Raw genomic sequence first — 13,154 nt, forward strand, 5'->3', positions numbered from 1 at the left:
AATAACTAATTTGTTTATGTAAGGCACTGCGGAACCCTTGTGGTACCTTATATATAAAGGATAATAATAATTCTCTCTCTCCAAGTTTGATACAAGTACCAACCTATCCGTTTCTAACTGACATTTTTCAGACACAGCCTGTAAAATGACAGTTACTGTAGATGCTGATTGGTTGGTGCTATGGGCCTGATTCAGAGCCGGACGCTCTGACCAGAGCGCTCGCTCTGAATCAGGGCCCTCCTCCATTAAAATGGAGCGTCCTCCTGGACGCTCGTATAGCTGTGGGTCAACACCCACAGCATATACGAGCGTCCAAAAAGATGGTCGAGATGGTCTTGACCATCGCGACTATCGGACTTGCGACGGAGACCCTGCGGTAGGGTCTCCCTGCCACAAGCCCTGGAGTGATTTTTGGCTCTATCAGAGCCAAAATCACTCCCACTGACATCACTAGTGATGTCAGTGGGGCCGGCTTGAGACGGTAGGCGTTCCCAATCAACATCGACAGCACGCCCCCTTTGGTGCGAGACCCGGAGCGACAGCTTGGCTGTCGCAGTCCAGGTCTCGCGCATGCGCACGACGGAGCTCCCTCCGTCGTGCGCATGCGCAGTGGGGAACATCGACTCACTTGCGAGCGTACTGCCGCTTGCGAGTGGGTCTGAATGACCCCCTATATCTCTCTCTAAGGATTGATACCTATGTGTTCGTATACATCTTTGCTGCAGTCGCCCTAAAAAGCCCCTCTTGGCGCGTCAGGTCCCAGGAAACTCGGCTAGCGCGGGGCATTTTTTTTTTTTTTGCATCTTTTTTGCCAAAAATGCAACGAAGTCGCGCTGCATGGCGTATTGAGGCTAGATGTATGAGGACACATCTGTACATATCTGTCAGTCTAGTTAGTGAAGCAGCTCTCCTCTAACATGCCAATCTACAGTAGGAGATTAAAATAGAACCTGATAGACATACTTAGGTTATTGTTAACCCTTTAATTATTGTAGGTATATTATTCATCTAAGTAATACCAGCCTTTAATAAATGCATTTGACATTATTTTATTGCACTTTAAATTTATGCCACAAGGTCTTAAGCTGCATACACACACAACGATTTAGTTAATGAACGATTTTAGTAAATGATTTTCTCCCTTGAAAAAATTAACTAAAATCATTTACTAAAGTTGTTCATTTACTATGTTCATTTAAATGTAATGAACGATTTTTATGAACTACAAACGATTTTTGCATATTCCCTTACTGAAAATCGTTGAGTTGACAAGTCTGACTGAACTACAAACATGAACGTGCATGAACGAATATCGTTCATCGTTTGACTCAAAGTGAACGATTTTTTACAAACGATTATCGTTAAACGATATAGTTTAACGATAATAGTTCAAAAAATTGTTGTGTGTGTATGCACCTTTTAGAGTTGTAATCACATTCAGATCTTTGCACCTTCCCTTAGTATACATTTCTCCTGCAGATCCTCACATATTTCTAGGTGATTGTATTCACATTACCTACAGTGCCTTGCAAAAGTATTCACTCTCCTTTGGCTTTTTACCTTTTTTGATACATTACAACCTGTAATTTATTTATTATTTTTTATCTTAATTTTATGTGATGGATCTGCACAAAATAGACAAATTTTTTTGAAGTGAAATGAGAAAAATATATGGTGTATCTGTGCATGTGACCACAATAAGCTGTACACTCCATAGAGCTGGGCTTTATGGAAGAGTGTCCAGAAAAAAGCCATTACTTAGTGATAAAAAGAAGACACGATTTGAGTTTGCCAAAAGGCATGTGGGAGACTCCCCAAATGTGTGGAGGAAGGTGCTCTGGTCAGATGAAACTAAAATTTAACTTTTCGGCCACCAAGGAAAACGCTATGTCTGGCACAAACCCAACACATCCCATCACCCCAAGAATACCATCTCCACAGTGAAACATGGTGGTGGCAGCATCATGCTGTGTGGATGTTTTTCAGCAGCAGGGACTGGGAAACTGATTTGATTCGAGGGAAAGATGGATGGTGATAAATACAGGTATATTCTTGAGCAAAACCTGTTTCAGTCTGCCTGTGATTTGAGACTGGGACGGAGGTTCACCTTCCAGCAGGACAATGACCCGAAGCATACTGCTAAAGCAACACTGGAGTGGTTTAAGGGGAAACATTTAAATGTGTTGGAATGTCCTAGTCAAAGCCCAGATCTCAATCCAATTGAGAACCTGCGGTCAGACTTGAAGATTGCTGTTCACAAGCGGAAACCATCCAACATGAAGGAGCTGGAGCAGTTTTGCCTTGAGGAATGGGCAAAAATCCCAGTGGCAAGCTCATAGAGACTTATCCAAAGCGACTTGCAGCTGTAATTGCCGTAAAAGGTGGCTCGACAAAGTACTGACTTTAGGGGAGTGAATAGTTATACACGCTGAAGGTTTCTGTTATGTTGTCCTAAATCTTGTTTGGTTCACAATATAAAAAAAAACACAACTTCACAGTTGTAGGCATGTTCTGTGAATGAAATGATGCACACCTTCACACAATACTTATTAATTCCAGGTTGTGAGGCAACAAAACATGAAAAATGCAAAAGGGGGGGGGGATACTTTTGCAAGGCACTGTATATAAGCTATTGTAAACAGTATCCCCATTTCTGACCTTAAGCATAACATCTACATGTTAGGTAGGTGCCTTTTTAATTGAAGACTTGCCATCGAAAGTAATCACGCTGACCACACAATGTGCAATCCTAACAATTACAATGTGCAATCCTAACACTTTATTAGAGTGTCAGGCGATACTATCAGAATCCAATATAGCTGAATGTCTGATTGTGTGGTCGTAAGACAACCTCACACACATCTAATAAGCTATTTTACTTATGTATTGGGCAAATGTGGGTCATTTTAAGACCGCAGAAGCTGTGGCATTAGACCAGTTTTGGCTAGATCACCGTAGATAGAATGTAAAAAAATATATATAATACCCACAAAAGGCAGAAGCTTGTGTGTAAGACAATTATGTGACACATTGTTTAGATAGAGCCCAGGCATGTACCGTCACGTTCAACCCAGGACACCCCACAGTTTAAGATAATAAAGTGTTTCCCAGGCAGAATAAAATGTAGAGTACATCAATGAGCTTTTGTCTTTACAGGGGGTGGTCTATCTACTGTGGTAGCATTTCGATTGTGTTCTGTCCTTTCTTGGCACAGGAACACTTACTTAAAATCATTGATTCGCAAATTTTACTTTGCAACTTCAATAATTTTTGTTCACTCCGCTATTTGCATCTTTGTAATATACTCTTTTATTTTATTTTGAAGTCTTTTACTACCCTGGTGCCAAAAATCTATAAAAGCCCTATGTGACTGCAATGCACAATGGCTTCACGCACCAGCCATTCGTTCTCAGATGCTGACAGGAGAACAGCAGCAGGTTTGGATAAGGGCACTCTGGGTAAAGAGCGAGTGCAAACAGTCTGCTTTTTATTTCTCAGTGATGGATTCATTTCTCAGAGATGCGGCTGCACGTTGCCATCCGGTGCCTCTCCGCATTTGTCTACTGTGACATCCACTAATAGTAAGACTGGGTCAAGGTCACATGAGATGTGCAAACCCTCTTCATACAGTATTGTACCTTTTTGTTCGAGACTATCCAGTGACATTTCAGCAGTGTATTCATTTAATTAACGAGTATGGTAATTCCCTGTAAAATACAGCTCTGCTGCATGCACAAACAAATGCTAGATCGGTGAGTCTTAAAAACATCTTTATCTGTGGAACCTGGTCCGTAATACTTACATAGAGAGAAATAAATACATTTATATGACCTTTAAAATATTTTGTTTCAGTGCCTAACAAAAGACTGATTCTAGATATACCGTCTGTACACAGACAAAATCCTGCATTGCAAATGTTGTAATAGGTGCAATGTAGTAGACTGCTAGACCATGACCTACTATGACCCTTACCACTTGTTTTTTTAGTAGTCATGATTTTTAGAAACTAAAACACGTGTTGGCTACTGGAAGGAGATGATCATTTTGCTTTTTATGGTCATGGTTTGGGACGGATAAGGTACAGTACATGGCCGAGTTCTTCAGACTGTTGCCATCTGAAATGTTAAGTTTGCTATTGTATATACCATTACTATCACCCTTACTAATCCAAGGGTCACCTTTCTTGGTTTTTGTCTGGAGGAACTTGGTGCAATGGATGGACATCGTTTTATTGAATTAAGTTTTCTCAGTCATGTTTAGGGCTATAAGAAGGGTGATTTACGCCCGACATTCCCCGTTGCCTTCAAGGATGAGCTGCACCTTGTTCTTTTCTATTCTGTCAGTGTCCAAGTTAACATTTTGAAAGTCCATTTTAGAGAGTAGTATATAATATATAAAATGCTTAGATACTGTACTTGTCGGGAAGGCCTTCAACATTAATTAATTATATGAAAGTCATTGGTGTCTCTCACTAAAACAAGTGCTTGTTACGTCTCAGATAATTATGTCTTTGCAAAATGAGCACCGTTGTGTCACTATTTAGTACATTTATTGTTGAGCAGCTATGGTAACCACTATAAACAAAATTAATCCTTATAAGTCAGGCGCTAATTAATTAATGGTTCTCTCATTTAAAGGAAAAAAGTATTTTTTTTAATTTTTTTTTATCATTTAAAAAAAAAAAAAAAATTATTTGCATTAACAGCCTTTCATGGCCGCCACTATGTTCACACTCTGTAGTTTTAGGGTTCACACATTTATACTGTTGGAAGTCACATTTAATTGTTATAAGGGGAAATTTTTGTCAACAAGTTTTATGAATATTTAAAGAAAAGTAGTATTGTCATAACTTTGTTCGGTCTCTGGGCCCAAGTGTAGCTGCATTGACTGTGGTCATTAACTTTAAAACTATACTTACTGTAGACCATAGAAACCCGCGACTCCCCAGTTGTTAATAGCACATGTCCCAGTACGTCCTACCAGGGGATCAGGACTTACTGGAGCAGGTCATTTCCCTGCCAGTGGATAACCGCAGGATGCCATATATCTCTAGCTGCACAATATTATAAGAGAGTTACTATATTCACTGTATATATTCTATAGTTATGTTTAATTTTAGCAACTTTATTGGACATGTGTATAAAGATGGACAAACATTCTTTGTCATCTGATAAAATATCATTCACCTGCAATGAACCTAGCTTGGTATAGGTTATGGTATAAAAGATACACAATAAACCGTTTGACAGTGTCTAGATAGACACCAGATGTTAGACAGGGTAATAGGTCAACAGGGACAAAAGGTTGACACACTAAATGTCAACATGGATTAAGGTAGACCGATACAAATGGTTAACGGGTACAAAAGGTCAACACATGTTTTTTATTTGTTTGCTAGCCCTAATCTTCACCCTAACCCACCCTTGGTGCCTAACCCACCTTCCCTCCAGGTGCCTAATTCCAACCGTCGGGGTATGTGCCTGATGCTTATCGTCCCTTCTAGTGCCTAACCCTAACTGTTGGGGTAAGTGTCTAACCCTAAAAAAAAAAACATAAAAAAACATGTGTTGACCATTTTTGCATCAAGCATTCATCCATGTTGACCATTTGTACTTGACAACCATTTGTAGCCGTAGAACCTTCTTCCATGTTGACCTTTAGTGTGTCGACATTTTGTCCCTGTTGACTGTCTTAACATCTGGGGCCAAATGTCATAGGGTGAGAGTTTAGAAAATGTGAGTTTAGCAGTAAAACTCTCACACTAATACATCGATCGAGTTATATTTTCAAAACAGGAAACACCTGGATAAGAGTTTAAATCTTGAGAGTTTTTTGAGTCTGAAAAACATGGGAGTTTGCCTGTTCTGTGACTTTATTACATTGGCTGAGTTTAAAATCTGAGAGAGTTTTTTTCTCACATTTTCTATACACTCACCCTATTACATTTGCCCCTGGTGTCTGTCTAGACATTGTCAACCTTTTTTCTGTCTATCTATAGTCCGGATACCCATGGTTTATTCTATTTTGATTAAAAGTATAATCATCTTTGTGAAGGATTCATCATGCTACAAGACATTTATCTACCGGTAAAGGGTAGCAAGAGCATCTGATTTTGACCAGATCACAACACTATTTGGGTAAAGGTGGAAGATATAGAATATGCTAGCCTTCACTTAATTTAGAGATCAACAAATAGAAGATTTTATATTTTATAAGATATTAAATGAAATATTGTGTGTTAATGCACATATTTTAAATGTAAGAAGTATTTGATAAGTAATAGTTTTCTATTTTGTCTACTCAATGATTAATCCTCTTAAGGTACCTATGAAACATACATAGGTTAGTTATCACATCTGTGCACGCTATAAGCAATCTCAGCTTCTGTCTGTCTCCTGTCTACCTGCATAGCAAAGACTATGGGTCTCATTCAGACCCAATCACAAGCGCCGCATGCACTCGCAACCGGGTCGATGGTTAGCCCTGCGCGAGAGAGAAACTCGCGCTCCGGAGGTCTCTACAAAAGGGGCGGCTGTCGATGTTGATCGACAGCTCGCCCAGTTTTGTAGGCGGGCCGAGGGGGTGGTATCCAAAATGGAGGCGTTCCTTAAGGAACGCCTACCTTTTTGTGGGCGGCTGCACTGACATAATCAGTGATGTCAGTGGGGAGTTTCCTGCTCGATCAGAGCACGAAGCTCCCTGGGGCTTGCGGTTGCCGAGACCCAACTTTAGGGTCTCGTCGCAAGCCCCGATGGTCGCAATGGTGTTGACCATCAACCTGGTCGGTCTCTAAGCTGTGGGTGGTAACCCACAGCTTAGCTAGCGACCAGGAGGCCGCACTAAAAAAAAGGACCGGCCGGCCTCTTTCAGAGAGAGCGATCACTTCTTGCGACCGCCTCTGAATGAGGGCCTATATTTTCTGTAGACAAAACCATAGTCCTGGCCACATTAACGATATGCACCACCTGCAGTGATGTCATACCCATGGTTTGCCTACAGGCCCACGTTCTCAAGATATTTTCTTGGAACAGGATTCTTACTCATGAACACGTTTTACAGGAGGGTTCTGGTTGAATAAAGAACCCAAAGAATAATGGGCATTTTCTGAATGGTGAGTTCAGTAAACAGACTTAGGGGGAGATTCAATTAGCTGCTAATTGATCGCTGTAGGCAATATAATTAGCCCCACTTAACAGGGATTTCTTTCGGGCCGAAAATAAATGCCCCATAACTGTGCTGTTATCGGGTGATAACATCCAGTTCACGCACAAATCCATGTACTTTTCACGGATTTAATGTGTTAATGATCGATAACCAGTGTTAACACGTTCATTCACTGGGCACTAACACATATATCTGGGTGAGGGAGCCTAATTGAAAAGCTCGGGTGATCAAGCCTGATGCTATCTCTCTTTTTCAACCCTGATAATTTATCTGGGCTGATTGAATCTCCCCCTATGTAACGCATTCACTGAAAATAGGTGCAGTCCTGTAATAATTATAATGTTATATATCCATCTATGACTATTTCCATTTGACAGATGCAAAGAAACGTAATAAAGTGCCTTTAAAATTATTCTAAGAGGGTTATGCCTCTCTTTACTTAATCCCAATGGTAAAGCAAAATTAATTTTCCGGGCAAAACGCTGTTCCTTAATGTGAATTTCAGAGAGTAGCTGTTGAATGGGAATATTGATGACATCTGGTGAATACTTTTACTTGAGCTATTAAGGCAGATCATGCACATTAGCCTTGCAAAACACAAAGGTCATAATTATGAGATAAGATTAAATTAAGTGAGCCAAACTTAATGATGATCAGCTGAACTGCATTAGAAGACTGTACATACATAAGAGTATCCTCAATATTAGCTGTTGCTAATTTTGTTGAAGAACATTGAATACATAATTATATGGCAATTGTCATGTCTTTCAGTTTTATACCGATCAGATGGTTTATAATATGGCCGCACTGTGTTCCAATGTTATTCTCTTGGATCATCTACTTTTATGCTTGTTCAGTAAGAGACATTTTCAGGCAATGTTATTAACATAGTATAATGACCATATTATTATTAGTAGCAGTAATGTTTTAGCATTTATTTATAAGTTCTGTAAAGCTGTAAAAAACAGTGATAAAAACAGGGTAATAACACAATTACAGGATAAACTGTATATAATTCCAAGCTAATTCATCATTATATGTATCTATATAATGGCAAAGTTATGTTGGCTATAGTGGGAGCGATGGGACACAAGGACGGAGGGTCCTGCTTACACCCTAAAGAGGAGCGGGAGGGATAATGGTAAACTAAATTAAGAAACATACTGTCTTAATTTACAGTGTTGTTAAAATATGTAATCGCATAATTCAGTGGTTCCCAAACTCTGTTCTCAAGGCGCCCGAACAATCCAGGTTTTAAGGATATCCATGCTTAAGCACAGTTGACATAATTAGTACCTCAGTCAATTTGATTATACCATCTGTGCAAAAGCATGGATATCCTTAAGACCTGGACTGTTAGTGAAATTTGAGGACTGAGTTTGGCAAACCCTAGCATATACAAAATGCTGGCATATAATGTTTTTATAGTAGTTACACAATATGTAAATCAACTTAAATGCAGTATATATAATAGTAAAACAAAGAGAATGGTGGATATTTTCCTCAAAGCAATAAATCGGCAAACCGTATCCTTAAATTACACCTATTGCCGCACTTTGTAATGGAAGTATTTGAGCATAAATTGTATTAATACATTAAAACCATAACCGTATTTACGAGAATGCATTCTATCCATTCATTAGGACTGATATTGATGAGAAGGTATTGTATCAGTTGACTAGGACTGATCAATTTACTAAGGTCAATGAAATCAATGGGAGCTAGTGACACCACTGACAGACTTCTGCCAGCAACAGAGAAACACTTGGGTTCAATCAGCTGAAATATCCTTGCAGAAACCAAGCGCAGTGCCCTCCGCAAATGCTACTGAAAGCAACAGCGTCCAAAGACGGGCCGTCGCGCATGCGCATTAAACTGGTGCTGGCAGCGTTAGTCTGCCAGCAGCCCAGCGGAGGACCTCGCCGAGGAGGAGGACTTCGCGGGACCTCGCCGGAGGGGCAAGTATTTTGTAAATACCAGTGGATTTTTTTTGTTAGTATCACAGTGATACTAAAAAAAAAATTCCGCTGGTGCTTACCATCGTTGTTAAATAGGGGCCTGTGTTTGAAAAATGACAGGAGCTGATTGGTCGTTTATCACTTTCCAGAGTTTAATACATCTGCCCCAGTATCACTAAAGGTGCCCATCCACTAGCAGACATGAAAACGACTGCACGATTACGACATTGTAATCGTGCAATTGTTTGTCAGGTCTGTGATGAGCCTGCACTGATCGAGCAGTCGTTCAGTGCAGGCTCATCAATTATCTGCAAACATGCTCAACCTGAAGTTATCGTCAAGTCACCAGCATGTTTGCACGATGATAGATGTCTAATTGACCAGCGGGCACGCGCATCACTGGTCGTTTTAGACATTTTTGCAAACTATTTGGAAACTATTTATGAACGATCGTTATCGTTCAATCGCTCAACTTAATAGTCTAGTGGATGGGCACAGTGTATTTGCTGTAGAAGACAAAACTATCACTATATCCTGTAGTTGTGATTTCTTCATATCTAAAAAGTGATGCAAGACAGGGATTCATATTTGTGAATATGGTTCCTTTTATAGTGAAAGTACAGCCAAATAGTAAACCCTATGCATCCACCTATAGGACATGGGTTCTTTTTCTTGAATCTATACAGTTGACTATAAGCTCTCACGAGCAGGGCCCCCTTCCGTCATGTGCTTTTCCATCACTTATACTATTATCTCCTCCCCACTGCCTACAGCGGCACCTTTCCCTTGGGTACTATGGCCCTCATTCAGAGCCATACGCTCTGAGCAGAGCGCACGCTCTGAATGAGGGCCGGGCTCCATTTTCATGGAGCGTCCTCCTGGACGCTCGTATAGCTGTGGGTCACCACCCACAGGCTATACGAGCGTGCATTGTGATGGCCGCGATGGTCGAGACCATCGCGACCATCGAAATTGCGAGCCGGAGCCTGCGGTTGAGGTTTTCAACCGCAAGCTCCGGAGTGATTTTGGCTCTATCAGAGCCAAAATCACTCCCACTGACATCACTAGTGATGTCAGTGGGCCGGCTTTTGATGGGAGGCGTTCCCGTGGGAACGCCCCCGTCAGGGAGGCACACCCCCGGCACGCCCACCAAAGGGGGCGTGCTGTCAATCAACATTGACAGCACGCCTCCTTTGATCGGACACAACGAGCGAAGGACTTTCCTTCGCTTGTCGCGTCTGGCGCATGCGCACGACGGAGCTCCCTCCGTCGTGCGCATGCTCAGTCCATAACATCGACCCACTTGCGAGCGGACAGCCGCTCGCGAGTGGGTCTGAAGCAGGCCTTATGTTCTTGTTTTGTTCATACTGTTTCTGTCTATGTACCTTGTAAGGCCCTGCGGCTCCCTTGTGGCGCCATATAAATAAAGGATAATAATTATTCTTACATACTTGGCCTTTGCTGATCGGTGCTTGCCTTGATAAATATCTTCCAAAGTGAACTTTGGGCCTGATTCATCCCGGATGGCAACCGTGTACACAGACCAGCCAATGATGCGTACTGCGCATGCATATGTAACACAGTGCGCCTGCCTCGGCCAGTATTGCGATCGCACTGCCATCACGTACACTTATATAAAGCCATCGGCGAGGGAGTGAAAGGACGTCAGCATTTGGGAGTGGTCGTAGAAATGCATGCGTGCCTGTCCGTTTAAACACCGTCTCCTGGGTGTGCATAAACTAGCCACTGCGACGGCATTCGCAGCTTCAATACTCGCTGCGTGCGCTGAGAGTTGCAATTTCTGAGACAGGTCAGACCTGCTGTAATTCTGCGTGAGGGTCCGATGTTACTTGATGTTACCGATGTATGCGTAGGATTGCGAGGTATTACGGATGTGCATAAGCGGTGGTGGGCGTCTCTATGCCAGTGAGCAGTAGCAGACATTAGCATATTTTCGCAGCAGAACTGTGTGGGTAAGCGCAGTTGCGATCGAAATAGCGATCCGTAGTGAAAAAGGCCCTTTATGGGCCGATACCCTAAAAGCTTAAAATGTATAAGATGCAGAAAGAGCTCATGAAAGCTCACCGTGATTAAATCATAAGCTCTCTCCTTGAGGCCTGCTGAGCCTGGGGCAACCCAGCTTCATATGGCCATGTGCACAAGTCTATGAATTCTCCTAATGCGGAACCAGAACAGAGAGGCATTTTATTTTATAGGTGAGGATATGGTTTGTTGCGTTTTTTTTTTTCTTTACATTAAAAAAAAAAAATGTGAAAACTTTAACACTGAGGACATTTATAGTATGTACCAATGCCTTTTTCTTTTACGTTCTGAAAGAACATCCTTTTCTGCATATAATGCCAGTAAATGACAGCCAGGCTACGGTATTTGGAATAGGGGTATTTACTACAAATTTCTAGAGATTATTATAAACTAATACCATGAAAATTATTTGACTGTGCAAAAAGGTTCCATCCTGCAAAAAAAAAAAAAAAAAAGACTAATATTTTAGGTAAATCACATTTCTATATTGTTATTCCTGTATTCTGTTATTGTACCAAGAAGAAGAAGAATTATAATTTTTCTAAATTGTGTGACACCATAAACAGTATGAAATATACGTTTACGTTTCTGTATAATGAGTTGTCGTTTTATTATATCATAGTATCAGTTATTCCGCCCCACAATCTTTTATATTGCTATAAGGAGTGTTTTGTCATTTATAACACTTACCCCTCCCGGTGAGCTTCTCCCTTCTCCAGCTCCTGAATAACACCCAAAAGCACTTTAATTGTTTCCTGACTAGAACTGATCAGGTTCTCCATGTTCTGAAGCTGTGCTTTTAAGTCTATCACTTCCGTATGAGGCACGATTTGTTGGCATTTATCACTCAAGTCAACGGCTGTCTGACAAGGCAGATTTTTTTCCACGGGTAAAACATTAATCTGCAGGGCCTGCTCATTACATTCCATCGTTTGGCTCTGTGGCCGCGCCGTGCAGCTTTTTGGATTTACATCTTGGCCTTGAAGGCCATTAAGATGAGGAGTTCTTTTGTCTTCTTCATCTGTCAGCGGGCAAACTGTCCTCTCCGTGTCACTCAAGTCTTCGGGGTCTTTCAAGTTTGGGTTAAGTGCAGGTGAGTGTATGGTGGCTTCTTCTTTCAAAAGCACTTTAACGTGTGCCAAGTGGTGGGACTGCATACTCCCTAATGGCCTTTTGTCGTGTTTAGCGGTTTCATGCAGATGGCAGATGGTTTGTTCGGAGGTGGATATTGCTGGGTTTTGAAAAGAAAGGGACTCTTTAGTACAGCTGTGCAAATCAGTGCTTCCACATGCATCTGAGCAATTGCTAGAAGTAATGACGTCCATGTTTTCACTTGAATGCACCATTAATTCAGCAACCACTTGGTCGTTGACCCTGCTGCATTGATTAGACTCCCCTGAGCTTTTGAGATCTTTTGATTCCTTCACATCTATTAGAAACCCATTGTTTTGCCCCTTCAACGTGTCCGCCCCAGAAGCGTTTTTTAACAGGTTCCCTTTTTTGCGGTCCAGCGGAAAAGTCTGGTATCGCTTTTTCAGGTCTGGCGAAGTCTGAACCCCTGTGCTCTTCGTAACGTTGGGTATAGACCGCCGAGCAGGCACTGTCATGTACTTCCGATAAGCTTTGTAAGAAAGAGATTTCGGATCTTTTTTCTCTCCTTGCGGCACAGTACAAAGCTGTTTATCCCTCTGCTCGTTTTGGGCTTCACAAATATCTTTGAATCTAACTTGAAGGGCTTTGTTCCGTTTCTTGATCTGCCGGTTGGGGTCCAATGCATATTTCATCTCTAAGGCTAAGGAAACAGCTGTCTCAGCTTCGCTTTCCGAGGATGTCAGCACACATTTGTCCCCCTCTTTGCTCACCATGGTTCCTGCATGCAAACACAGAGTAATTTGTGAATCGTACAGCAATTCATAATTCACCAGTCATTCAGGATGTGGCTAAATCCTACAAACTTTTAGAGAATGGAAGAAGATTCCAGGGTACGTG

The 13,154-nt window shown here is 41.5% G+C and overlaps 2 protein-coding genes across 3 annotated transcripts in view; one reads left to right on the forward strand and one right to left on the reverse strand.

The window, feature by feature from the left end:
- Positions 1-13,154, forward strand: part of DOCK1 (dedicator of cytokinesis 1) — a 431,183-nt gene that overhangs the window by 202,241 nt on the left and 215,788 nt on the right. The window lies entirely within an intron of this gene.
- INSYN2A (inhibitory synaptic factor 2A) overlaps positions 1-13,154 on the reverse strand; it is a 63,826-nt gene that overhangs the window by 32,773 nt on the left and 17,899 nt on the right. Inside the window, exon 2 of the mRNA XM_088452172.1 lies at positions 11,856-13,035. Coding sequence (XP_088308298.1) covers positions 11,856-13,030 — 1,175 coding nt within the window. The 5' untranslated portion in view covers positions 13,031-13,035. The remainder of the gene's footprint in view (positions 1-11,855; positions 13,036-13,154) is intronic.

This window comes from Taudactylus pleione, unplaced genomic scaffold, assembly GCF_031769625.1.
Source record: "Taudactylus pleione unplaced genomic scaffold, aTauple2 ptg000034l, whole genome shotgun sequence".
NCBI lineage: Eukaryota > Metazoa > Chordata > Amphibia > Anura > Myobatrachidae > Taudactylus > Taudactylus pleione.